Source organism: Carassius auratus, chromosome 29, assembly GCF_003368295.1.
Source record: "Carassius auratus strain Wakin chromosome 29, ASM336829v1, whole genome shotgun sequence".
In the NCBI taxonomy this organism is placed as follows: Eukaryota; Metazoa; Chordata; class Actinopteri; order Cypriniformes; family Cyprinidae; genus Carassius; species Carassius auratus.
In genome coordinates this window covers 23,224,707-23,251,953 of record NC_039271.1, presented here as the reverse complement: position 1 = coordinate 23,251,953, position 27,247 = coordinate 23,224,707, and the positions used below count along the sequence as shown (strand labels likewise).

The 27,247-nt window shown below is 36.9% G+C and overlaps 1 protein-coding gene across 4 annotated transcripts; it reads right to left on the bottom strand.

Annotated features, from left to right (window-relative positions):
- Window positions 1-16,150: 16,150 nt before the first annotated feature.
- On the bottom strand, window positions 16,151-25,511 carry LOC113048407 (gastrula zinc finger protein XlCGF8.2DB-like). Of its 4 annotated transcripts, none has more exons than XM_026210198.1 (3): window positions 25,415-25,511; window positions 24,530-24,663; window positions 16,151-18,383 (listed from the first exon to the last, which is right to left on the bottom strand). In XM_026210198.1, the coding sequence occupies exons 2-3, from the start codon at window positions 24,612-24,614 to the stop codon at window positions 17,281-17,283; spliced, it is 1,188 nt and encodes a 395-aa protein (XP_026065983.1). In that variant the 5' UTR covers window positions 24,615-24,663; window positions 25,415-25,511; the 3' UTR covers window positions 16,151-17,280. The 4 variants fall into 4 exon arrangements, with proteins under 4 accessions (XP_026065983.1, XP_026065982.1, XP_026065985.1 ...); XM_026210197.1 differs by having other exon boundaries at window positions 24,530-24,670; window positions 25,415-25,484; XM_026210200.1 differs by lacking the exons at window positions 24,530-24,663; window positions 25,415-25,511 and adding an exon at window positions 18,751-18,840.
- Between the last annotated feature and the right edge of the window lie 1,736 nt (window positions 25,512-27,247).

Here is a 27,247-nt window from a genome sequence, read left to right as displayed (position 1 = left end):
TTAGGCCAATGTTGTGAGGATAGGTTATCAAGGATTTTATCACTACATGAACTATGTTGCCTTTATGTTAAATGGCATTATGCGGCCTACTATAACATAGCTTATACAGTAATTTGTTTATAAATATTTATTAAGCCTTTTCATCAAATGTAAAGGTAATAATTTGACTCCATTTTAGGATATCCAATCAAGAAAAAACTCAACTGATGGGTATCAATTCACACTTCTTTTTGGGGGTAGGCTCTTCAGGCAGAATCAGCTAAATCTGCATCCCCGGGATTTGGACAAAGGATGGGGACTAATCCAAAATTATTTTTATACAACTATTCAATAATAATTGTAACTCACTTACCACCATCTGTTAACAATTTACAGAATAAATTCCATGTAAACATTTACCTTCTCTCTGAGTCTTTCTGATAGAAATACATCCAACAAATTTTTTTAAACGTTGGCCATGTTTAGCAACAGAATCCAACTTTTTACAGTGAAAATAAGTCCCCTTTAATGTAACACAATAAAACAAGTCTGATTACAATAATAATCTATTTTTTTATTGAATACATTAAGACAAATTACTTGTGATGTTGATGGCAATATCCTAGTAGTTAGAGCACTAACAGTGCAACTGCCCCTCCAGCAGTTCATTTACACGACAACAACACTTTGGGGACTGAAAACGCATATTTTTGAAAACAGGTTTCAAAGTGCAAGTTTTTGAAAATGGCAGCGTTTCGTTTCTGTGTAAACACCCAAAACCAAAATCTCTAAAAATGGTGATGTCATGCGCGTGCATGGCACTTGTTAGGTATGTAGACATGCACAGTGTGTCAATTTTAAAGGCAAGCGCAAACAAACATATTCAACAATGGCAGAGTACATGGAACTGTTGTTGCTGCTCAAGAGTTTGCTAATGCTTCTTCAGCAAAGTGTGGATTTACTTCACCAATATTACAACCAAGAGCAGAGACGCATCATAAAAAAAACAATAGTCTCTTTTATTGTCTCCCTTAGGAGAAATTAATCATAGGCAACTGGGAGAGCAGGTCAAAACACACTTAAAGAAAAAAAACCTGTATACATCCACTTTACATATATACACAATAATAGTAATAATAAACCATTCCAAAACATAATTCCCACACAATCCTAATAATACACTAACATTACGTTACCCATCACATCACCCTCACCCACATAAACAATTTCAATCACTTATTCAATAGTTTGACAGATAATGGAATTAGAGAGAATTTATATCTATTCAGCTTACAGATTGGAACTCTGTATCTCCTGCCCGAGGGCATTAGCTCATACTCCGTATGGAGAATATGACTAGGGTCACTAATAATTTTAAGACTCTGCTTCTTAACAGACCTCTCAAAAATTTCCTGAAGAGAAAGTGGAGACAACATACCCATTATTTCTCCAGCTCTTCGACCACATTCTGAAGTTGTGACCTCAGTTTAACAGTCAAATTGCCAAACCATATTGTAAGACCATAGCATATTATAGATTCAATGGCTGATCTGTAAAACAGTAACATGATAGTTTTATCCACCCCATAGACCCTGAGCCTTCTCAAAAAATGTAAGCGCTGACTAGTTCCTGTACAAACATAGTCCACATGATGACTCCATTGCAGCTGAAAATAAAGTAGATATCTCAATACTTATATGATGTTACCTGCTCAACTTCCTCCTCATTAATTAAAATTGGACTATGATCACCCACCAACCTTGGGTCAAAGATCATTTCTTCAGTTTTTTTTTGACATTCAACCTCAAATTATGTTCCTCAAACCACTGCACAACCCTTTCTATTTCTGATTTGTACATACCGACATCTGAAGTATTTGTCAGCAAACTAAGTATAGTTGTATCATCAGAAAATGTAATGATGTAATTGTTTATGTAGCGATTCATGTGTTGGGAACACAGAAACGAAGACCAGGAGATTCTTGGGTAATCTTCAGCAGGATTCTTTATTGAGAACGCTCTCAAGTGTCTAACTTGCCCTTAAGACATTGTAGGTTTTATACATTTTAAGGGGGTGGGATACACAGGTGGAGGTGGAGACAACCTAAACAAAGCATGCAAATGCAATACAGGGATCGGCCTGATACTGGCCATTTTCCCATCTTTGATCTTGTCAGCATAACAGTGTCATTTAAATACAGAGGTGCCTGACAGTATCGCTGATAGCTTCACATTATCATAGAGACAAAAGGCACAGCTGGGCCTCGAGTTTAAAAAGCCAAATGGCAAGGAAGAGCACAAAAACAAAACGTTGATGTCTCAGACACTTGATTTTCCTGATTTAAGCTTCTTTGATGTCAGCTTTATTACCCCAAAAAGTCTACTATTATATTGGAACCTAGATTTAACATTTTATAAATTTGTAATCCCACACATGCAGTCATTCGTATATAATGTAAAGAGAATGGGAGAATTTACACGGCCTTGAGGAGCTCCAACATTTGTGACCAATATGTCAGATAAAGTTGAATTAATTTTCACTTGCTGTTGTCGTCAGAAATGCATAGTACCATTTGACGATGTAAGGGTTCACTTCCATCTGTTTTAACTTAGATAACACAACATCTGGAAGTAGAGTATTAAACGCTGATCCATAAACAACACTCTAACATAAGCTAAAGGACTTTAAGGTGTTTTAAAATAAGGTGCGTCATTGTACTCAAAGCATCTTCTGTACTCCTATTTACTTTGTACGCAAATTGATAAGGATCTAATTTATACAGTACATGTTAACGCCACTGGTCTAAAGTTATATATACACCTTTTACCTATTTCTTTATTATTCTCAGGTATGTAAGGAAAGTCGACCCTGGACAAAACTATAAGCATTTCAAAAATACTTACAACTTGCTCAGTAGACTTCCCTGTGGTCAGTTCTTGCTTACAGCTCTTAAATTACTACTCTTGCAGACCATAACTTGTCATTAATAAAATACAAGTTTTATTAAAGTTAACAAAAGTTATATCAAAGTACAACAGTAAAGTTACAAAATCAAGATATAATCAGCTGGTATCAGGCGTCGAAGGATACTGTGCTTGTTCAGTATCCGTCCGTCGAGTCGCTCTCTCAGTCTTTTATACACAGACGTCGAACGCTGGTTCTTCTGATGTCATCACCTGGAGTGCTGCCAACTCCTCTGCCGAGGCTTTCAGTTGATTACGTCGCATTGCTTTTAGGCCTTTTCTTCTTCTTTTTCCTCTTAACGGTCTGTGAAATACACCTTAACTACTATATTGTCCATTTATCATGACAACTATTTCTAATACATAATTATGTTGGCTTGGCAACAAGCCAACATACTGTTATGCTATTTAAACTTATTTTTATTTTTATTATTATTATTCTTCTGAGAAAAAAATTCTGAACGCTACTCCTCCTAGGGCTTTAAAGCCACAAGCCCCAAACTTGGCAGACACCTGCGGGATAGAGCGGTGGTGTGTGCTATATCTTTTCAGAGTGATGAGACTTAAAGTTTTTTTTTTATTAATTTTTAAATGTAAAAAAAAAATAAAAAAAATGCGCCCCTACAGTTGCAATGACATTTAGGGGCGGAGTCGGGTTTCGTTTCACTTTTAAACTGGTTAAAAATACTGCTGCTCAGCCCAGGCTGTCTACAAGGAGCTCACAACGAGCGAATTCATTCTTATTTATGACCTTTTAAAAACGCGATTACACGCAATCCACACGTTAGAACACACCAAGAGCTAAATTCAGATGTTTCTGAACTGTTTAAAGTAATAACATTATATATTCGCGGCAGCCAACTGCTCGCGAGCTGGCAATGTATTTCTCTGAACACTTGAAGTCCACAGAGAATTTACAGCCTTTCACATTAAAACACTGCAGCGAAACGGCACAAAACAATTTGAATAATATATTATATGGTTTTAAAGTAGTTTTGGCCACTGTCACGCTGGTCTTAGCTGGTTTCTAACTGAATCATCAGGCGGAACGTCACAGTGAGCTCGCGATGTATTTCTCTGAACACTTGAAGTACACATTTACAGCCTTTCACATTAAAACACTGCAGCGAAACGGCACAAAACAATTAGAAGAATATATTACACATATGAAAATGAGTGTTTATATGTGCTTGTGAGATTTCTCTGTCAGGCTTAACGTCGCAGCAATTGCTCAGCGTTGCATAACATGGTAAAGCAGGGAGCTACACTGAGACCAAAAGGGTCGCATGCATCACTGATTATTTTTGTACCTACTTATGTGTTATGCTATGATTTAATATGACCATTTATTAAAACAGAAATGTGTATTTTAAGAATACGTTTTATAACGTGCTCCGAGCATTCAACACATCAAGTTGGCTTCAGCCCCGCGCTGCGGGAAACTGAACTGAGCAGCTGATGGCGCGTGTGCACGAGAGAGAGCCGCGCGTATCGCGGACAGGGACAGCAACACTGAACAGAGCTGTCGTTCAGGACGTTCACTTCCTCCTGGACCTGAACGAACAAATTCAAATCGCAGTTTAAATAAACAGAAAAAAGAGCGAAAAGCAAAAGAGCTCAATTCAGCAGCGCGGTGTTGTTCAGGGAGCAAGCAGAGACGCGTCTCAAAGTCTTCTTGCTTTTGTACCGACAACAAATACATACAAAATATGTCGAAATACCCGTGTTGGAAGGTGTGTTCGAATAAGTATGTGGTTATGTCTTAAGTGAAAGTAAAGATTTGCAAAAAAAAAATCGGATGTGTATCATCATAATGGATGCGTTTGTCTCTTAAAGGGACCGCGCCTAATTTACTAGCTCTGCTGTCAGAGTCTTTAATGTATGAAAATGAAAGTAAATCACTCACTGCTCTTGACTGAATTACCTTGTAGTACAAGAATTTATCCAAAGTCAATCCAAAAATCAGATAGAATTGTTTTACTAGTGGGTGCAGGCCACTAGTTCATTTATGTAAGTGAGTATGGCAAAATAGTGATCTGTGAAATATTATACCCACTAATTCTTCATACAGTAGGCTACCAGTGAAATTGATTTAAAAAAATAATAATTAAGGACCTGCCCATGTTTTGCTTAAGTGTTTCTTTCTTTAATTGTTAATGCAACCTTTTCACACCACAGACTGAACCAAATTAAGCATTTCTTGCTTGGTAACTGTTCAACAAAGTATTGATAGTTGTGTAAATATTGTCATACTGACAGTCTGAAGTTTTGGTTGATTCCATTACATATCTTTTTATCAAAGTTATCCGAAATTATCAAAATGAATTTGTTCTGAGTTATTGTCATATATTATTACCAGTTTCTAAACTACAGCAAATAAACTGTGATTATGTGAGAAATGTTGAAGGTGTCTGAATACATTTTGGTTTGATTGTGTATTTTATCTTACAGTGAAGACTATGCAGTGCTATTTTACATTAACAAAAACAAACTTAAAAAAATGTAAACATTATGTAAATAGCACAAATAAATAAATAGAATGAACATACAGTACAAATTAAACAATTTTAAACAGTGTGTAACTGCATCATCTATACAAACCATTGTGCTTGGACCCCTTATGATCTCCTTGATTTAAAATGCATTGTTTCAGTAATCTTGTGTGTCGTTGCCCACAACGCGACGGTGGCAGGACTGTGAAATACATACACGAGAAAAATAGGCATGACTTATTTCACATCCAGCTAGACAACCCTGTCATAGCTGTTATCATAGCCCAGGCTTTTTATTAAAAAAAGAAAACAGCAAGGGAGCATGGAAAAAGACTGTTGCAGGTGTATTTTTTTTATGGCATTATTATGTGTATTAATTTTGCAGCGGGGCAACTCAATGTTGGGCACACAAGTACTTTGGCTCTTTTGCTCCATGGCCAAGATGGCCAAGCCAACATCAAAGTTAGTTCACTAACTTTTAATTCTAGTTTTTTTTTTTATTATTATTCTTCTGAGAAAAAAATTCTGAACGCTACTCCTCCTAGGGCTTTAAAGCCACAAGCCCCAAACTCGGCAGACACCTGCGGGATAGAGCGGTGGTGTGTGCTATATCTTTTCAGAGTGATCAGACTTGAAGTTTTTTTTTTATTAATTTTTAAATGTAAAAAAAAAAAAGAAAAATTGCGCCCCTACAGTTGCAATGAGATTTAGGGGAGGAGAGCAGTCAGACGAGAGAAGAATCGCTGCTGCTCATCTCAGGCTGTCTACACGGAGCTCACAACGAGCGAATTCATTCTTATTTAAGACCTTTTAAAAAGGCGATTGCACGCAATCCACACGTTAGAACACACCAAGAGCTAAATTCAGATGTTTCTGAACTGTTTAAAGTAATAACATGATATATTCGCGGCAGCCAACTGCTCGCGAGCTGGCGATGTATTTCTCTGAACACTTGAAGTCCACAGAGAATTTACAGCCTTTCACATTAAAACACTGCAGCGAAACGGCACAAAACAATTAGAAGAATATATTATACACATGAAAATGAGTGTTTATATGTGCTTGTGAGATTTTCTCTGTCAGCCTTAACGTCACAGCGAGCTCGCGATGTATTTCTCTGAACACTTGAAGTACACATTTACAGCCTTTCACATTAAAACACTGCAGCGAAACGGCACAAAACAATTAGAATAATATATTATATGGTTTTAAAGTAGTTTTGGCCACTGTCACGCTGGTCTTAGCTGGTTTACTGAATCATCAGGCCGAACTTCACAGTGAGCTCGCGATGTATTTCTCTGAACACTTGAAGTACACATTTACAGCCTTTCACGTTAAAACACTGGAGCGAAACGGCACAAAACAATTAGAAGAATATATTATACATATGAAAATGAGTGTTTATATGTGCTTGTGAGATTTCTCTGTCAGGTTGAACGTCGCAGCGATTGCTCAGCGTTGCATAACATGGTAAAGCAGGGAGCTACACTGAGACCAAAAGGGTCGCATGCATCACTGATTATTTTTGTACCTACTTATGTGTTATGCTATGATTTAATATGACCATTTATTAAAACAGAAATGTGTATTTTAAGAATACGTTTTATAACGTAAATTATGTCTCTGGCCAAAGAACAGAGAGAAAGACGAGAGAGAAATGAGCGCTTCCAAAAATAATATCACAGCGAATTGCACTAATCCACCATTAGAATTCCTGCAGAAGAGCAGAATTCAGGTGTTTTTGAACTGTTTATGTGTGCAAAATGAAATATAATTTGACAGAGTGATACAGCTTATGAATACTGGAAGGAAAAAAAGTCACGACAGCCTTTTAACTCTGGAGTCTATTAACGCATATACGCGTTTTGAGTCATTTTCTCCTGATAACCCCGAAATTTACTTAAATTACACTTTCAGTTTTAATCGAGCAATACATCAATCGAATCTGTAAAGGGTCTACTTTTTTTTGGATACAAACATAATAACAACAAAACTTTGTGCACTTATAAAATAAAGATAACAAACAAGGTGCAGCCTTGGTCTGCGCTGATCTTCATTTACAAACACGTCATTAAAATGAACTGTAACTCCATGAATACTCAACGAGGAGACATGAGAGATATATCTATAGAAAGCTTGACATGTCTACTTTTAAACCAAACAAGTGCTGCCGAACAAATATTCTGTGATAAAGTAATCCATATCAAAACAACGCGATGTCCTTTTTTCACGTCTAATGTGTATGGAAGGCCAAGAGGGTCAAATACACGTGAATTTTAACGTGTCTCTGTAAAGGGTCTACTTTTTTGGGATACAAACATAATAACAACAAAACTTTGGGCACTTATAAAATAAAGATAACAAACAAGGTGTGCTGTCTGCAGCCTTGGTCTGCGCTGATTTTCATTTACAAACATGTCATTAAAATGAACTGTAACTCCATGAATACTCAACGAAGAGACATGAGAGATATATCTATAGAAAACTTGACATGTCTACTTTTAAACTAAACAAGTGCTCCCGAACAAATATTCTGTGATAAAGTAATCCATATCAAAACAACGCGATGTCCTTTTTTCATGTTTAATGTGTATGGAAGGCCAAGAGGGTCAAATACACGTGAATTTTAACGCGTCAACAACACGTTAAATACGTGTATTTCATGCGTAGACAACACGTATTTAATATTATTTATTTATCGGCGCTGCACAACATGGTAAAGTCATTTATATATTTTTTTAATATCTTCTTAAAATACTATATTACTCCGATATTATATCCAATATTGTTTAACGGTTAAATAAGTGTTGTTTACACGTGAAAAATCAGCTGGTATTTAACGTGTATTTCACGTTGAAATACACGTGAAATACATGTGAAGTACACGTTAAAAATCAGTTTGAAGAGGTCAATGTCATTGGCTGCTGAGGACTTGGGTCAAACCACTTCTGTGAGCTTAGAGGGGTGTACCATTCATAGACAGGCAACCACCATTTAACCCTCTGGAGTCTAAGGGTATTTTTGGGGCCTTGAGAAGTTTTGTCATTCCCTGACATTTGTGCTTTTTTCAGTTTCTTATAAATATCTAAATGGGTAAAGTCTAATATCACTGTAATCAGCACAAACTGGGCTATAATAATATGTGAAATGCATGCATGTACATGATTGTATTTTTGAGAAAAAAAATGTTATGCATGGTTAGTGAAAAACAAAAAATGTTAAATCACTTGAATAAGGCAATAAAACACATACATAAAATTGGTTGCCGGAAAAGTTGAGAACTGGAGCTTGTAGCCTAGAATTTTTCTTTCTGAATGATGTGAAAATCATCTTGTTCACTCACTCACAGAAAACAATATATTGATTTAAATTTTCTAAAACACTTTTTGTTGGTAAAAGTCATATGCGAGTAGGCGTCAACTATCATGAATATCATTGTGATTTACACCTGAGAAGACAAAGGCCTGCATAATGAGCTGCATAATGAGCCTCCCATTCAACTGAGCCACTGTGAGGGAGGACTTACAAGAAAGAATGTGAGAACAAAATAAAAGTATATAATTTTATGTTTGTAGTTTATTAAGAATATATTTAATTATCCCACAACATAATTTAATATCCACTTGGGGGAGCAGTTAAACAGTTTATTAGGAACAATCAAAGCTGACTTTCAAATTTTTTGGCATCCTTTCTCTAGTCACACAATCCTTCAGAAATCCTTTTAACAATCTTATTTTCTACCAAATAAACCCCATTTATTATCATTATTATTATTATTATTATTATTATTAATGTTGAAAAGAGCTGATAATATTTTTCAGTTTTTTTTAGGGGGAATAAATCGAAAGAACTGCATTGTTTTTACATTTGTTAGAGTTATCTCTATTTGTCACATTTATATTATTTACATCAAGCTTTTGAATGGTATAGTATTGTATACTGTTAGTGAAACTTCATAATGTTTCACTTGATTATACATTTAGTCAGGAATTATAGTTTGGAAAAAGTCTAACTAGTAAAATGTTTACACGTTATGTGAAAACTAGTACAAATAAATAAAAAGAGACTTACTCATGTTTATGATCTCTGCTGAATAAAGTGCTTCATTCTTTTTTCTGAGGAAATCCATTTCTCAAATCCTCAACCACATCACATCTTTTTGGGGTGAATTATGTCTTAGTCCTCTCATCGCGAAGCAAACAGTAAAATAAAATAAAAACTTGAAGGACAGTCTTGCTACTTTTTCTTCTGTGTGGGCGTATTCAAGCCGCGCGCTTCAGTTTGAATCTGAATAGCGCGTTAAGCGCGGGGGCGTGGTCACATTAGATATAATGAGCGGAGATATGAAAAACAGACATTGCGTTGTTTTCATATGGATTACTTTATCTCAGAATATTTGTTTTCGGCAGCACTTTAAAAGTAGACATTCCAGGCTTTCTATAGATATCTCTCTCATGTCTCTTCGTTGAGTATTCACGGAGTTACAGTTCATTTTAATGAAATGTTTGTACATGACGATCAGCGGAGACAAAGACTGTAGACAGCGCACCTTGTTTGTTATATTTATTTTATGAGTGCACAAAGGTTTTTTGTTATTATGTCTGTATCCAAAAAAAAACTAGACCCTTTACAGATTCGATTGATGTATTGCTCTTATCTGTACGATTAAAACTGAGAGTGTAATTTAAGTTCTTTTCGGGGTTATCAGGTGAAAATGACTCAAAACGCATATATGCGTTAATCGACTCGAAAGGGTTAACATGCTATAGATCAGCTTATTCAGCCTTATTATTTAGTCTTTTTTCTTTTCTGTTTAGTATAGCCTATAGAAATAATATATTTAAGTTTCAGTTTTATGAAATATTTATTTTATAATGAATATTAATTAAAATTTTGTGGTGATAGTATAAAGTTTATAAAAGTTACAGTATTTTGTAATGAAACCGGACTTTTTGTTTAGCTCTTGACTCGCCAAAGTATACTATATATAGTGTCCCTTCTTTAATTTTTCAGTAATGTGTGATAACTTAAAATATGTTGTCAGTACTATTAAAATAAGATTAAATTGAATGGTATTTAGGAGATTATGGTTTTTGCATGACTTATTTCGCATTCTGCTAGACAACCCTGTCGTAGCTGTTATCATAGCCTAGGCTTTTTATTAAAAAAAGAAAGCAGCAAGGGACCATGGAAAAAGACTGTTGCAGGTGTATTTTTTATGGTATTATTATTTTTATTTTTTTGCAGCGGGGCAACTCAAGAATGTTGGGCACACAAGTACTATGACTCTTTTGCCCCTATGGCCAAGATGGCCAAGCCAACATCAAAGTTAGTTCACTAACTTTTAATTCTAGTTATCTTGGCTTGGCAACAAGCCAACATACTGTTATGCTATTTAAACTTATTTTTATTTTTATTATTATTATTCTTCTGAGAAAAAAATTCTGAACGCTACTCCTCCTAGGGCTTTAAAGCCACAAGCCCCAAACTCGGCAGACACCTGCGGGATAGAGCGGTGGTGTGTGCTATATCTTTTCAGAGTGATGAGACTTAAAGTTTTTTTTTTAATTAATTTTTAAATGTAAAAAAAGAAAAGAAAAATTGCGCCCCTACAGTTGCAATGAGATTTAGGGGGAGGAGAGCAGTCAGACGAGAGAAGAATCGCTGCTGCTCAGCTCAGGCTGTCTACACGGAGCCGACAACAAGCGAATTCATTCTTATTTAAGACCTTTTAAAAACGCGATTGCACGCAATCCACACGTTAGAACACACCAAGAGCTAAATTGAGATGTTTCTGAACTGTTTAAATAATAACATGATATATTCGCGGCAGCCAACTGCTCGCGAGCTGGCGATGTATTTCTCTGAACACTTGAAGTCCACAGATAATTTACAGCCTTTCACATTAAAACACTGCAGCGAAACGGCACAAAACAATTAGAAGAATATATTATATGGTTTCAAAGTAGTTTTGGCCACTGTCACGCTGGTCTTAGCTGGTTTCTAACGGAATCATCATGCTGAACGTCACAGCGAGCTCGCGATGTATTTCTCTGAACACTTGAAGTACACATTTACAGCCTTTCACGTTAAAACACTGGAGCGAAACGGCACAAAACAATTAGAAGAATATATTATATGGTTTTAAAGTAGTTTTGGCCACTGTCACGCTGGTCTTAGCTGGTTTCTAACTGAATGATCAGGCTGAACGTCACAGTGAGCTCGCGATGTATTTCTCTGAACACTCGAAGTACACATTTACAGCCTTTCACATTAAAACACTGCAGCGAAACGGCACAAAACAATTAGAAGAATATATTATACACATGAAAATGAGTGTTTATATGTGCTTGTGAGATTTCTCTGTCAGGCTTAACGTCGCAGCAATTGCTCAGCGTTGCATAACATGGTAAAGCAGGGAGCTACACTGAGACCAAAAGGGTCGCATGCATCACTGATTATTTTTGTACCTACTTATGTGTTATGCTATGATTTAATGTGACCATTTATTAAAACAGAAATGTGTATTTTAAGAATACGTTTTATAACGTGCTCCGAGCATTCAACACATCAAGTTGGCTTCAGCCCCGCGCTGCGGGAAACTGAACTGAGCAGCTGATGGCGCGTGTGCACGAGAGAGAGCCGCGCGTATCGCGGACAGGGACAGCAACACTGAACAGAGCTGTCGTTCAGGACGTTCACTTCCTCCTGGACCTGAACGAACAAATTCAAATCGCAGTTTAAATAAACAGAAAAAAGAGCGAAAAGCAAAAGAGCTCAATTCAGCAGCGCGGTGTTGTTCAGGGAGCAAGCAGAGACGCGTCTCAAAGTCTTCTTGCTTTTGTACCGACAACAAATACATACAAAATATGTCGAAATACCCGTGTTGGAAAGTGTGTTCGAATAAGTATGTGGTTATGTCTTAAGTGAAAGTAAAGATTTGCAAAAAAAAAATTGGATGTGTATCATCATAATGGATGCGTTTGTCTCTTAAAGGGACCGCGCCTAATTTACTAGCTCTGCTGTCAGAGTCTTTAATGTATGAAAATGAAAGTAAATCACTCACTGCTCTTGACTGAATTACCTTGTAGTACAATAATTTTTCCAAAGTCAATCCAAAAATCAGATAGAATTGTTTTACTAGTGGGTGCAGGCCACTAGTTCATTTATGTAAGTGAGTATGGCAAAATAGTGATCTGTGAAATATTATACCCACTAATTCTTCATACAGTAGGCTACCAGTGAAATTGATTTAAAAAAATAATAATTAAGGACCTGCCCATGTTTTGCTTAAGTGTTTCTTTCTTTAATTGTTAATAAAACCTTTTCACACCACAGACTGAACCAAATTAAGCATTTCTTGCTTGGTAACTGTTCAACAAAGTATTGATAGTTGTGTAAATATTGTCATACTGACAGTCTGAAGTTTTGGTTGATTCCATTACATATCTTTTTATCAAAGTTATCCGAAATTATCAAGATGAATTTGTTCTGAGTTATTGTCATATATTATTACCAGTTTCAAAACTACAGCAAATAAACTGTGATTATGTGAGAAATGTTGAAGGTGTCTGAATACATTTTGGTTTGATTTTGTATTTTATCTTACAGTGAAGACTATGCAGTGCTATTTTACATTAACAAAAACAAACTTAAAAAAATGTAAACATTATGTAAATAGCACAAATAAATAAATAGAATGAACATACAGTACAAATTAAACAATTTTAAACAGTGTGTAACTGCATCATCTATACAAACCATTGTGCTTGGACCCCTTATGATCTCCTTGATTTAAAATGCATTGTTTCAGTAATCTTGTGTGTCGTTGCCCACAACGCGACGGTGGCAGGACTGTGAAATACATACACGAGAAAAATAGGCATGACTTATTTCACATCCAGCTAGACAACCCTGTCATAGCTGTTATCATAGCCCAGGCTTTTTATTAAAAAAAGAAAACAGCAAGGGAGCATGGAAAAAGACTGTTGCAGGTGTATTTTTTTATGGCATTATTATGTGTATTAATTTTGCAGCGGGGCAACTCAATGTTGGGCACACAAGTACTTTGGCTCTTTTGCTCCATGGCCAAGATGGCCAAGCCAACATCAAAGTTAGTTCACTAACTTTTAATTCTAGTTATGTTGGCTTGGCAACAAGCCAACATACTGTTATGCTATTTAAACTTATTTTTATTATTTTTTTTATTATTATTCTTCTGAGAAAAAAATTCTGAACGCTACTCCTCCTAGGGCTTTAAAGCCACAAGCCCCAAACTTGGCAGACACCTGCGGGATAGAGCGGTGGTGTGTGCTATATCTTTTCAGAGTGATGAGACTTAAAGTTTTTTTTTTATTAATTTTTAAATGTAAAAAAAAAATAAAAAATTGCCTACAGTTGCAATGACATTTAGGGGCGGAGTCGGGTTTCGTTTCACTTTTAAACTGGTTAAAAATACTGCTGCTCAGCCCAGGCTGTCTACACGGAGCCGACAACTAGCGAATTCATTCTTATTTAAGACCTTTTAAAAACGCGATTACACGCAATCCACACGTTAGAACACACCAAGAGCTAAATTCAGATGTTTCTGAACTGTTTAAAGTAATAACATTATATATTCGCGGCAGCCAACTGCTCGCGAGCTGGCGATGTATTTCTCTGAACACTTGAAGTCCACAGAGAATTTACAGCCTTTCACATTAAAACACTGCAGCGAAACGGCACAAAACAATTTGAATAATATATTATATGGTTTTAAAGTAGTTTTGGCTACTGTCACGCTGGTCTTAGCTGGTTTCTAACTGAATCATCATGCTGAACGTCACAGTGAGCTCGCGATGTATTTCTCTGAACACTTGAAGTACACATTTACAGCCTTTCACATTAAAACACTGCAGCGAAACGGCACAAAACAATTAGAAGAATATATTACAAATATGAAAATGAGTGTTTATATGTGCTTGTGAGATTTCTCTGTCAGGCTTAACGTCGCAGCAATTGCTCAGCGTTGCATAACATGGTAAAGCAGGGAGCTACACTGAGACCAAAAGGGTCGCATGCATCACTGATTATTTTTGTACCTACTTATGTGTTATGCTATGATTTAATATGACCATTTATTAAAACAGAAATGTGTATTTTAAGAATACGTTTTATAACGTGCTCCGAGCATTCAACACATCAAGTTGGCTTCAGCCCAGCGCTGCGGGAAACTGAACTGAGCAGCTGATGGCGCGTGTGCACGAGAGAGAGCCGCGCGTATCGCGGACAGGGACAGCAACACTGAACAGAGCTGTCGTTCAGGACGTTCACTTTCTCCTGGACCTGAACGAACAAATTCAAATCGCAGTTTAAATAAACAGAAAAAAGAGCGAAAGGCGAAAGAGCTCAATTCATCAGCGCGGTGTTGTTCAGGGAGCAAGCAGAGACGCGTCTCAAAGTCTTCTTGCTTTTGTACCGACAACAAATACATACAAAATATGTCGAAATACCCGTGTTGGAAAGTGTGTTCGAATAAGTATGTGGTTATGTCTTAAGTGAAAGTAAAGATCTGCAAAAAAAAAAATCGGATGTGTATCATCATAATGGATGCGTTTGTCTCTTAAAGGGACCGCGCCTAATTTACTAGCTCTGCTGTCAGAGTCTTTAATGTATGAAAATGAAAGTAAATCACTCACTGCTCTTGACTGAATTACCTTGTAGTACAAGAATTTATCCAAAGTCAATCCAAAAATCAGATAGAATTGTTTTACTAGTGGGTGCAGGCCACTAGTTCATTTATGTAAGTGAGTATGGCAAAATAGTGATCTGTGAAATATTATACCCACTAATTCTTCATACAGTAGGCTACCAGTGAAATTGATTTAAAAAAATAACAATTAAGGACCTGCCCATGTTTTGCTTAAGTGTTTCTTTCTTTAATTGTTAATGCAACCTTTTCACACCACAGACTGAACCAAATTAAGCATTTCTTGCTTGGTAACTGTTCAACAAAGTATTGATAGTTGTGTAAATATTGTCATACTGACAGTCTGAAGTTTTGGTTGATTCCATTACATATCTTTTTATCAAAGTTATCCGAAATTATCAAGATGAATTTGTTCTGAGTTATTGTCATATATTATTACCAGTTTCTAAACTACAGCAAATAAACTGTGATTATGTGAGAAATGTTGAAGGTGTCTGAATACATTTTGGTTTGATTGTGTATTTTATCTTACAGTGAAGACTATGCAGTGCTATTTTACATTAACAAAAACAAACTTAAAAAATGTAAACATTATGTAAATAGCACAAATAAATAAATAGAATGAACATACAGTACAAATTAAACAATTTTAAACAGTGTGTAACTGCATCATCTATACAAACCATTGTGCTTGGACCCCTTATGATCTCCTTGATTTAAAATGCATTGTTTCAGTAATCTTGTGTGTCGTTGCCCACAACGCGACGGTGGCAGGACTGTGAAATACATACACGAGAAAAATAGGCATGACTTATTTCACATCCAGCTAGACAACCCTGTCATAGCTGTTATCATAGCCCAGGCTTTTTATTAAAAAAAGAAAACAGCAAGGGAGCATGGAAAAAGACTGTTGCAGGTGTATTTTTTTATGGCATTATTATTTGTATTAATTTTGCAGCGGGGCAACTCAATGTTGGGCACACAAGTACTTTGGCTCTTTTGCTCCATGGCCAAGATGGCCAAGCCAACATCAAAGTTAGTTCACTAACTTTTAATTCTAGTTGTTTCTACTCTAAATCAGTCACTACATACATTTCATGCAAGTAAGCAGTTTTCTTAATGTTAGTGAAGTTACACAATACATTTTCCATATAGCATTAATCACAGGGTTACATCTTTGTACTTAAGCAAAAGCATTATTACTACTTAGGTTACAGTACATCTGTTTATAACAACTTAAGCATTAATCAAGACAGTATAATTGCAAAATCATCATCTCCATTAACAATATATATGGAACAGAGATAATGACTGCTTTTTTCCATATTGTAGGAATAATTCCAGTGTCGAGTGATCATTGAAATAGTGGTCTCCAGGCTAGAGATAATTCATCAGCAAATGTTTTAAGTAAAAAAGCTGAAATACCATCTGGACCACTGGACTTTTTGACATGTGGCCTTTTAAAGATTTTAGCAACAGCACTAAGGTCTATCACCATAATTCTATCCTTTGTATAATCACATATTACTGAACTAAGCAAATCTCTACATTCATCAATGCTACCATTTCCCGTCAATTCAAAATGATTATAAAAGTTATTAAATTCATTTGCTTTTTCAAATTCATTTAAAACCTGTATTTCTAACAAGTTGACAGCTAGGGGTGCTCCGATCACGATCAGCCGATCGTTAATGCGCATCTCGTCAGTAAAGCCGGTTATCTAATCAGCAGTTAATTGCATCAGGTGCGTGATTTCACATAGAGCAGCTGTTACTACACAGAGCCGTTGTTAACTGAGAAGATGCACCAAAAAAAAACGGTGAAAATGAAGTGGATTTGCGCATCTTCTCTATTAACAACGGCTCTGTGTAGTAACATCTTCTATATGTGAAATCACTCACCTGATGGAATAAACCGCTGATTAGAGAACCGGCTTTACTGATGAGATGCACATAACGATCGGCCGATCGTGATCAGAGCACCCCTAGTGACAGCGAATCATTTTGAAAAGGTTGTTGTGTACACGTAAAACTTTTTTTTACATTTTTGACCACATGGTGTCGAGTAAAATGTAGCCTAAGGTTTGCTGTGATTGAACAGTGATGGATGGCACATGAAAGGCTTCTCTCCAATTAGACATGATTCATACAATGTTTTTTCAGATGAAAGGTTTTTCTTCGGTGTGAACTTTCATATGGCTTTTAAGATTAGATTTTCGAAAGAACGTTTTTCCACACTGCTGGCATGTGAACACGTTCTCTCTGTTGTGAGTTTTCATGTGGACTGTAAGACTCCCATTATTAGGGAAACTTCTCTCACATTGGTGGCAGCTGAGAAGGCTCTTCTCTCTAGTGTGAACTCTCATGTGGTATTTAATGTAGCTCTTTTGAGAGAAACCTTTTCCACACTGTTGGCATTTGAAAGGCTTCTTCTCTCCAGTGTGAATTCTCAGGTGATCCTTAAAGATTCTGCTATAAGTAAAACTTTGTCCACATTGCTGGCATGTGAAAGGCTTCTCTCCAGTGTGAGTTCTCATGTGGGGATACAATGCTGATCTTTGTGAAAAACCCTTACCACACTGAAAGCATATGTAAGGCTTCTCTTCAGTGTGAATTCTTTCATGTATTTTAAGATTTTCTTTTACAGTGAAACTTTTTCCACACTGTTGGCAGGGAAAAGGCTTCTCTCCAGAATGACTTCTCATGTGGATTCGAAGGTTATTCCTTTGAGTATAACCTTTCCCACACTGTTGGCAGGTGAAAGGCTTTTCTCCAGTGTGAATGCTCATATGGACTTTAAGGGTTTCATTTTGACTGAAACCTTTTCCACACTGTTGGCAGGTGAAAGGCTTTTCTCCAGTGTGAAGTCTCATGTGAACCTGAAGGTTTCCTCTTCCACTGAAGCTTTGTCCACATTGCTGGCATGTGAAAGGCTTCTCTCCAGTGTGACTCCTCATGTGGGGATACAATGCTGATCTTTGTGAAAAACCCTTACCACACTGAGGGCAGGTGAAAGGCTTTTCTCCAGTGTGGATAAATTCATGTACTTTAAGAGATGCTTTTAGAATGAAACTTTTTCCACACTGTTTGCAGATGAACTTCCCAGATCCTGTTTTCTGAGCTTTTTTTCGAACGGAAATCGTTTTTGACTGTGTGCAACTGAAAGATTTTTCTTCAGTTATGAAATCCTGATGCTTCTCATCACTCAGATTTTTCTCTTTTTCATTCAGGTTTTGACTCTCTTCTTTCAGTGCCATCAGGTCTAAGGTGAAAGAAGACAAATACAAGTTAATCCTGGTTTAATGGCACAAAACTACAATTGTTCCATACACATTGCTCAAAAAAAAATTAAGGGAACACTTAAATCACATATTGATTCTCAATGACTGCAATTTTCAATTCTAAAAATTATTTGAAAACCTTTATTTATAAACATTTTATAATTTTTAAGGATAAATATTAAGTGATAAGTTAAGGGGAACCAAAATCAGCCCTCGGTGTAAAAACTTAAGTTACAAGCTGATCCAACTTGCATGAAGTTCATCACAGCTACACATAATAGAAGTCAGTAGAGTGTATGGCCCCCACATACCTATCTATATGCACTCTCCACAATATCTGGCCAATACCTGGATCAGGACATCAGTGAGATCCTGAAGAGTCTGTTGTGCTACTTGACGGCTGTGGATGCTCTGATAATATCCCAGAGATTCTCAAATAGATTCAGGTCTGGAGAACGAGAGGTCCAGTAATTGACATCAATACCTTTGTCATCTAAAGCTTGTCCATACACTCTTGCCTCACTAGGACAAACACTATCAGGCACCAGGTGGAAACCAGGACCCACTGCACCAGCATATGGTCTGACAATGGCTCGGAGGGTTTCATTGCAGTACCAAACAGCAGTAAAGGCACCATGGGCTAGAACGACTATGCTGCATGCAGCATAACATTGCCCATGCATCTCCAGATTTTGTCACATGTGCTCAGTGTGAACCTGCTTTGGTGTTCTCTGGCAAAAGCCAATCAAGCTGTAACAGTGCTGAGCTGTGAGCAAAGGTCCCACTAGAGGATGCTGAGCCCTCATGGCACGCTTATTAAGTATGTTTTTGACAGTTTATCCCTGACAATTTAGTCAGAAACATGCACACCAGTAGCCTACTGGAGATCATTTTGCAGGGCTCTAGCAGTGCTCCTCCTGTTCCTTCTTGCACAAAGGAACAGATACCGGTCCTGCTGTTGGGTTGTTACCCTTTTGCCTCCCTGTCTAGATCTCATTGGTTAACAGCCTATCTCTCGGTATCTCATTCATGCTCTTGAAACTGTGTTGGGAGACACATCAAACATCCTTGCGACAGCACATATGGAGATAGCGACAGCTATCCTGGAGGAGCTGGATTGCACGAGCAAACATTTTGGGATACAAGAACTGCATCATGCTACAGACAAGTGACAAGGACCCAAACAAAACATAAAACTAAAGACAAATCAGTCAGGAAGAATAATTGTCAACAACGGTCTGTTGCCAACACCTGCAAAATCATTCCCTTTTTTGGGTGTTGTCTAGCGGTTGCTTCTCCAGGGCACCTGATTCACAATCACCTATGCTTCTTAATTGGACAGATTGATATCCCTAACATTAAACTGACTTGGTGCTGTACTGTGATTAGGTGTTGCCTTAATTGTTTGGAGCAGTGTAATACAGAACCATCCCGTATTTAGGACATCTAAGTCATGTTCCATATTAACGCTGCTTTTTACATGGCATCAGAATTGCAGTAAATACGAGTTTCCTAGGTAAAATTGTGCTTGGATTTTGTGTATATCCACCTGGATAAAAGAAACCATTAAAAGATCTGGGCCCCGTTCCCCAAAACTTTCTTATCGCTAAGCAGTTCTTAACCTATTCCTTAACCTCTCATGAGTTTGGTTGTGTGGGCCGCGAGTTGAAAAAGGTTGGGAACCACTGGCGTAGGCTATTTCGTAATGTCATTAAACCGTTTAAATTGGCAATCACTTTTGATAATTAAAATCTGGCAAACAATTTGGCTCTATTTGAATTTAATCTAAATTTGGCTTTTTTATCTTGTATTGATTCAAAGACGGCACCGGCCACTGGCAGGAAAAATCATGGGGACACAGACAATTAGCTCTTTACAGGATATTTTTGAGCTTTGTTATCACCCAGCAGGCCAACAAGATTTTATTAGATACCTCGCATCTGTTGTATCCTGAGTACACACTGATGAATTCTGGACGGATATACAGTGTTATATTATGCAAGTATAACCAATATAAATATTCATTTTTACCATTGTCTATTAAATTAATTAATGAGCAAATGCAGGAAGATAAAGATAAATAAATGGTAATAGAGATTTGTGTTGTGTATTGGTATATGATATATGTACTGTTTTTATGATGTAGGTTTTTGGAATTGAAATGTGTTTTACTCTTTCATTTTATATGTTGTTATTTATTGATGTGGCAGCAGTTTCCCTAATCTAAAACACATTTCTCCTAAGGGATACAATAAATGCTACCTTGACCTTGATTGATCAGGCGTACATATCACGAAAAGGATACGCAGCCATAAACGTGCAGGTTATAGTGGACCATAGGGGTGTGATCTCCGACCTGGTGGCAAGGTCCAGCAAATCTTCAAGTTCCTCTGACGAGAAGCTTGGTGCCCTTTTTTTTTTACGTTGCTTCCCCATCATATTCTGTATCTCTCTCTATCTGTACATTGTAGATTGGTTACTGTTTTCAATAAAAAGCAACCTATGGCAATCAATACCGCATTAAACAGAAGTAACTGCAGCTGCTTGCCAATCAATACTGATTATAAAGTACCTTACCATTAATATAAAAGTGTATTACATCATTTTTATAAGTCGTTAAACCCATGTCAAGAAGTGGCACAAGTGGCAAAACGGGATAAGGAGGGTGAAAGATTAGCGAGGGATACCCGTTCGTCTAACCGTCACAACATATTTGTGTGAATATCGTGTGAACATATTACTGACAACTTGATAATTTAATTCATAGTCTATTTACTGATAACAAACTATTTTAAAATAAATGTTACTGGAATAATTTGAGGAACGTTTCATTTGCATAGAACGTGTTGTCTTTCCTAACACTGTAATGCACCTTCGCGTGAAGTGGAAAATCGATTCATGAGCAATCGATGCCAACTAATTAAGCACCCTCACTCTGGAAAGCGCCCTTGTAACGTGGGACGTAAGAGGCAGCGTGTTAAGAAGCTTCCTAAGGGACACTTCAGGGAACACACTTAGGAACAAACAACTTTGGTAAGATATATCTTTCGAGTCTTCTTAGCGCGCTAAGAGTGAGCGTTAGCGGGGAAACGGGCCCTGTATCCTTGATATGTGATCCTTATGGACCAGGCCTTAGCCATGTGATTCCCAAATTAACTTAAATTTCAATCATCATAGAGTGAATGTTTATCATTTATACATGTTTCGTCTTTGCCAAATTACACATTCAAATTAATTTAAACCATTCCTGGTCAAAGAGAGGTGAAAAAGAACTTAATTCAGTGCTTCAGTACTTATGTGTTATCTTCAGTTATCTCTTCACAGCAGTTCACAGTCGGTGTACTGTTTGAGTACATGAATTACTCCGGGATATTTGTTGGTTTGAACAGAGGGAGTGTCAGCCACATTAAAAAAGTTAACAGCTTAAGTCATTTGTGGATTAATGCGTATTGGAGATGCGAACAGATTAAAACGATTCAGTTCAATTTGGTGAACTGTTTCAAAAAGATCCGGTTACATCGAATGATTCGTTCGCGAACCGGCTATCACAAACTGCTTTGATTTCAACAGACACGGAAGAGAAGACAATGCTGAATGAAGTCGTAGTTTTTGCTATTTTTGGACCAAAATGTATTTTCGATGCTTCAAAAAATTCTAACTGACCCTCTGATGTCACATGGATTACTTTGATGATGTTTTTCTTACCTTTCTGGACATGGACAGTAGACCGTACACAAAGTATTAATGGAGGGACTGAGAGCTCTCGGACTAAATCTAAAATATCTTAAACTGTGGAACAACATTAGGGTAAAGTTATTAAATTTGTGGCATGTATAGTCTCAAGAGAAATTCACTAAAATATAATGTCCTCAAGAGGATGCAGGGTCTCAGGAGGTTAATAATGTTCGAAATTTATTGGACTACAAGCTTTTCTTGTGGTATAAAGGTACTTAGCAGAGACTTACTACCACATTTTGGCTGTTTTAATTTCTCGATTAAATTATCCTTTCATTTTTTTTAATAATTGAAAACAGTATTTATCATTTTAAGTTTTGAACATCAAAACAATTTATCTGTAACCGCTAATGGTTGAATATATTTGTAAAGTTATTTTATATCAGTATTTATGTATCAGAAAAATCTACTGTTTAGTCCTACATGAAAAACCCTCTTTATTTGATTCATGTGTTTGTTTTGTTGTATTTGTTTTATTTCTCATAATTTGATTATTTGTTGGTGATTGTTTAATTATTTTATAAATGAGTGTTTACTTTTCTAAGGTTATTTTGGGTATTTTTCAGACTATAAAATCACACCAAAGTATAAATCGCATCAGTCCAAAAATACGTCATGATGAAGAAAAAAAACATTTGTAAGTCGCATTGGACTATAAGTCTCATTTATTTAGAACGAAGAACCAAGAGAAAACATTACGGTCTACAGCCGCGAGAGGTTACAGGAGCACTGAGCAGCATAGAGCGCCCTCTCGCGGCTGTAGACCATAATGTTTTCTCTTGGTTCATTTCTCTTGGTTCATGTCAAATTAATTTTGATAAATAAGTCGCACCTGACTGTAAGTCGCAGGGCCAGCCAAACTATGAAAAAAAATTGACTTATAGTCTGGAAAATACAGTACCTTAGTTTTGGGGTTACTGTTCAATATGAGCTTGATACAATTGAGAATGAGGAGTTGTCGTCATAGCACAGAGCCCCTCCCCTCAATATCACAGTCTCAGGAGTTTAAAAGCCACAAGTCTTTGGAAAGTTACGAGGCTTTCTGCTGTGGCTGGGTCCATCTACAAGCCTCCAGGGGATGAAAACTGCGTTACTACTCGCCAAAGTAAGTTTATTCACACACGTTTTAGCGTGTTGTAATTACACATTGCATTTAGCAGACACTTCTTGACCAAATTGACAATTGTGTATTGTGCTTGGTGTGAGCTTGTTCCTGTAACGTCCCCTTTCTTTCACCTTATCTTTCTGCATTGCTTTACTTAATTCATTTCTTTCTCGTATTCGTAGATCCATCTCCGTTCCGCCGACATAATAAATGCACAAAAATTAAAGACCTCTGGAATGTTTAGTCGCGCCTGTGAAATTCTGAAGGCGTTGCCCCTGGCAACCGATAACGTGTCCTACCATCATGGCCGACCAGCTAAGACCCCTCCCAAATCAACCCAAATCGGCACGTGACTCCTCGCTCTCAATAGGAAAAAGCAAAAAATATACAAAGCTAGGTTTCCTACATTTTGGTGAAATAATAAAGGCAAAAAAAAGGCAAAAACTAATTCAATGTAGAGGGTTGTTCGTTAAAAGAGGCTAAGTAGGGCTGTGAAAAATATTCAATGCGATTTTTTTGTGCATCTTGTCTGTAAAGCTGCTCCTGTGATATGTAGTAAATCGCCAGCACATGCTTTCAGATGGAGTGACATTTCGCTAAGAAAAGCTGGGATTGAAGTCCAAAACCTGACTTGAAATAGCCTTACAATCTAAAGCGGTTCCATGAATGACATTTAAGTACAATCTAAAGCGGTTCCATGAATGGCATTTAAGTACATGCTATCTCACCAATTTGACCCAGGTTCAGTAAATTAAGGTAATTTGATATGTGCGTTTATTCTCGAGGAGCTCTTTATGTCGATCATAGATCAAATCAATCCACCGTGGCACACAGTGAATAGGTTTAACACATTTGAGATGTTCTCCTCAGTGAATAATTGACATATCACAGGTAAATTCTACATGTGTAAATGTTCGAAAGTCATTCAAATATATTAATTTTGCTGTCTGGAGGGGGCGAGGTTTATGCAAGTAAACAAGCATTGCTGAGTACATTTGTACTAAAGAGTCGGGGCTGGGGGGTTTAGACTGCAAATGAGTAGTTATTCACTTACCCTTTGGTTTTCTTTATGCAATATGGAGGAAAAAATAGATTTTGTTTGATACGGTTGCATTGTCAAGTAATAGATATTACTGTTTTTGATTGTCTGTTTGGATATTTAAGCAATGTCACATGAGGCACTGACTCCATGTCAAACGATTAGAATTCTCATATAACTTCTGAAAAATATCATTCATATTAATAAGGATCAAATGACTGGCTCCAGCTTTGAGAATTAAAACCAACCTGTTTGTTTCTCAGTGTCTTCTTGTTTGACTCTGAATGTTTCTTCCATCTTCACATCTTCACTCTCCTCTTTAATAAAAGCCATCTTTCAGTAGATCTCAGTTGCTTCAGTAGAAATTTCCTGTGTTTGGACACTTTGTCCTGATTAAGATGGGAAGAATTAACAGAAACTTTTTAATAAAATCCTAATCAGCTCCGTTGTTCAGTCTTCTGTGCATTAGTGAAAGAGTCAAGTCACAGAAAGTTAATAGCTTCAAATGAGCTGCTTAGACAGAAATTCTCAACACTAGCGTTACAAATGTTTACAATAAACGTATTCAGAATATGGGGAGCATAATGAGATGCATCTTTCCTCTTGGATGCGCTTTGCTCTAGTCATGACCCCGCTCGTGAACAAATCGATGTTTTGAACCGGTTCTTTTTTGAGCCAGTTCGCCAAATTGGACGAATTGATCGAAACAGTCTTGAGTAAGACTTGATCCACACTTTACTAAAGTTACGTTACTCTTTTTCACACATGCCTGACAGTTCTTCCGACTTTAAATCAATATGCCAGCATATATATTAGTCCTGTAACTCCAACGGCACTGAAACATGGCGAGCGATGCTGTGAGCGCGAGTGAATCGAAGAGTCGAATGAGGGGCGAATTTGGACAATAGAAATTAACTGTCCGAAAGAATCGGTTCGCTGAAAATAATCGGACTCCCCCTCACTACTTTGCGCACACACGAGCAAAAAAATAAAAACTTTCTCCAATGTTAGATAAAGCATTACACTACTATATTCAATCATATTTGAGTATGTTTACGTAACTAGTAAAACCTAAGTATTTGGCTTAACAGTTCGTATTGATTTACAACCTTTCAACGCTTAAAACCACAAACCTTTCTCTTTTTTTGGCGACTCTGGTGGGACAAACCTTTCTTAAGCTGTATCACAAAAGCAGGAGCGCGGGGCAGCCTTATGACGTCACGTCTCCACACCAAAATAAAAGTCATTCTCGCGCAGTGCTGTCCAAAATCACAAAAATGAATAAAAGTTAACATGCAAAAAGGTGTCCAGTGATGTGCTAAAATAACTACCAATAAGGAGCGAGTTGATCATCAAATATGTGCTTTTCCATTTAAAAGACAAAGCACTCCTGTTTGATTAATGGGAACAATTTATATACCAGGGCACCAAAACGTTTTTTTTTTTTCAGTTACACTTATAAAGTTATTGTGTCACAGCAAAAACTGTATTTAATTTACGTGCAACTGTTTTTAAATAAATACACAATTTTATTGTGGTCAGAAAAAAATATATTAATATTGCAAGCTTAATTAAAAGTTGACTTACTTCGTTTGACTTTGTAAATTAAGTCATGGAAATTAAAAGCAATTTTAAAGAAAAAGTGTCTAACGTTGTTTCATACAGACATATATCTAAACATCTGTCTTTTCACATTGCTTGAAAGGGTTGACACGACACATTATAAATTTAATTTATTAATTTGAATAGATCCTAAACATACTGGGCCCAACATCAAAAACTGAAGAAAGGGTTTGTTTTTTAATTGACATATTAAGTTTATTAATAATATACAACAGAGACAAATGGAAAGCCCAATGATCATGAAAATCACACACACACACACACACACACACACACACAAATAAGCAAAATTTAGCAGTCCCAGTCACAGTCCTGTCAGACCCATGTCACTATCAAGCTTACCACTGTCTTTTTGTCATGCAGTATCATTAAGATGTAGAAAAGAAAGAGGCAGGAGAAGATTGACACCTTTTTCAAGATAAATCCTGTAAATGAAGTTGAAAGCTGAAATTTGAAAAATTTTGGCATTAAACAACAGTAGCCTATTCCCATTAGATATTGTTTGCATTTATTTCATGATATTACTTTTCAATATTCACTGAGGTTTGCTAGTGCCACAGCTGTAACTGTTTGTCCCTATTCATATACCACTGCCCATTAGTACCACTTTAGGAGAGGAAGTTGCTGGAGGCATCAGTTTCAGAGAGAGCACAGGAAGGTTCACAGGTGAGCAATGAAATGAATGTTAGTTTCTGAAAGAGGTCTATGAAGGATAAGAGGCCATGTGTGTGTGTGTGTGTGTTTGTGTCATGGGTGGTGCTTATTTCCATCCCATGTGCACACGTGTGTCTGGTGTGTTTTCATTTCAAATGTTTTGATTAGGGTGTATGTGAGGATGTGGCCAGGAGTGTGGAAGACAGAGATGAAGTGGGAGGAAAAGGCAGACACGAAGCAGACAGACGAGAAGCATGAAGCCCTGCATTTTGTACCCCTCTGTCACTGTATTCATCATTTTTATTGTTTATAAACAAACCACATCCATCCCCCGCACTTTTGAAAAGCTTGCTACGCCCCTGTATGGAAAACATAGGAACAATGGAATACAGTTTTTATTTAGGTTACACCAAGCGCAAAACAGCGGTATTTGGAGAAGTGCTCAGACATCCAAAATATCGTCCCATACGAGCTTCCTGCAGCGGAGTGGCACAGAGACCTGAACTATACCTCCACGCACACATATGGACATTGTGAATTATCTTGTTTTTGGAGTAAGTTACTACACAATTAAGGAGTTTAAAACCCAAAAGTCTTTGGAAAGTTACGAGGCTTTCTGCTGTGGCTGGGTGCAGGACACTACAAGCCTCCAGGTGATGAAAACAGCGTTTTTACCATCCAAAGTAAGT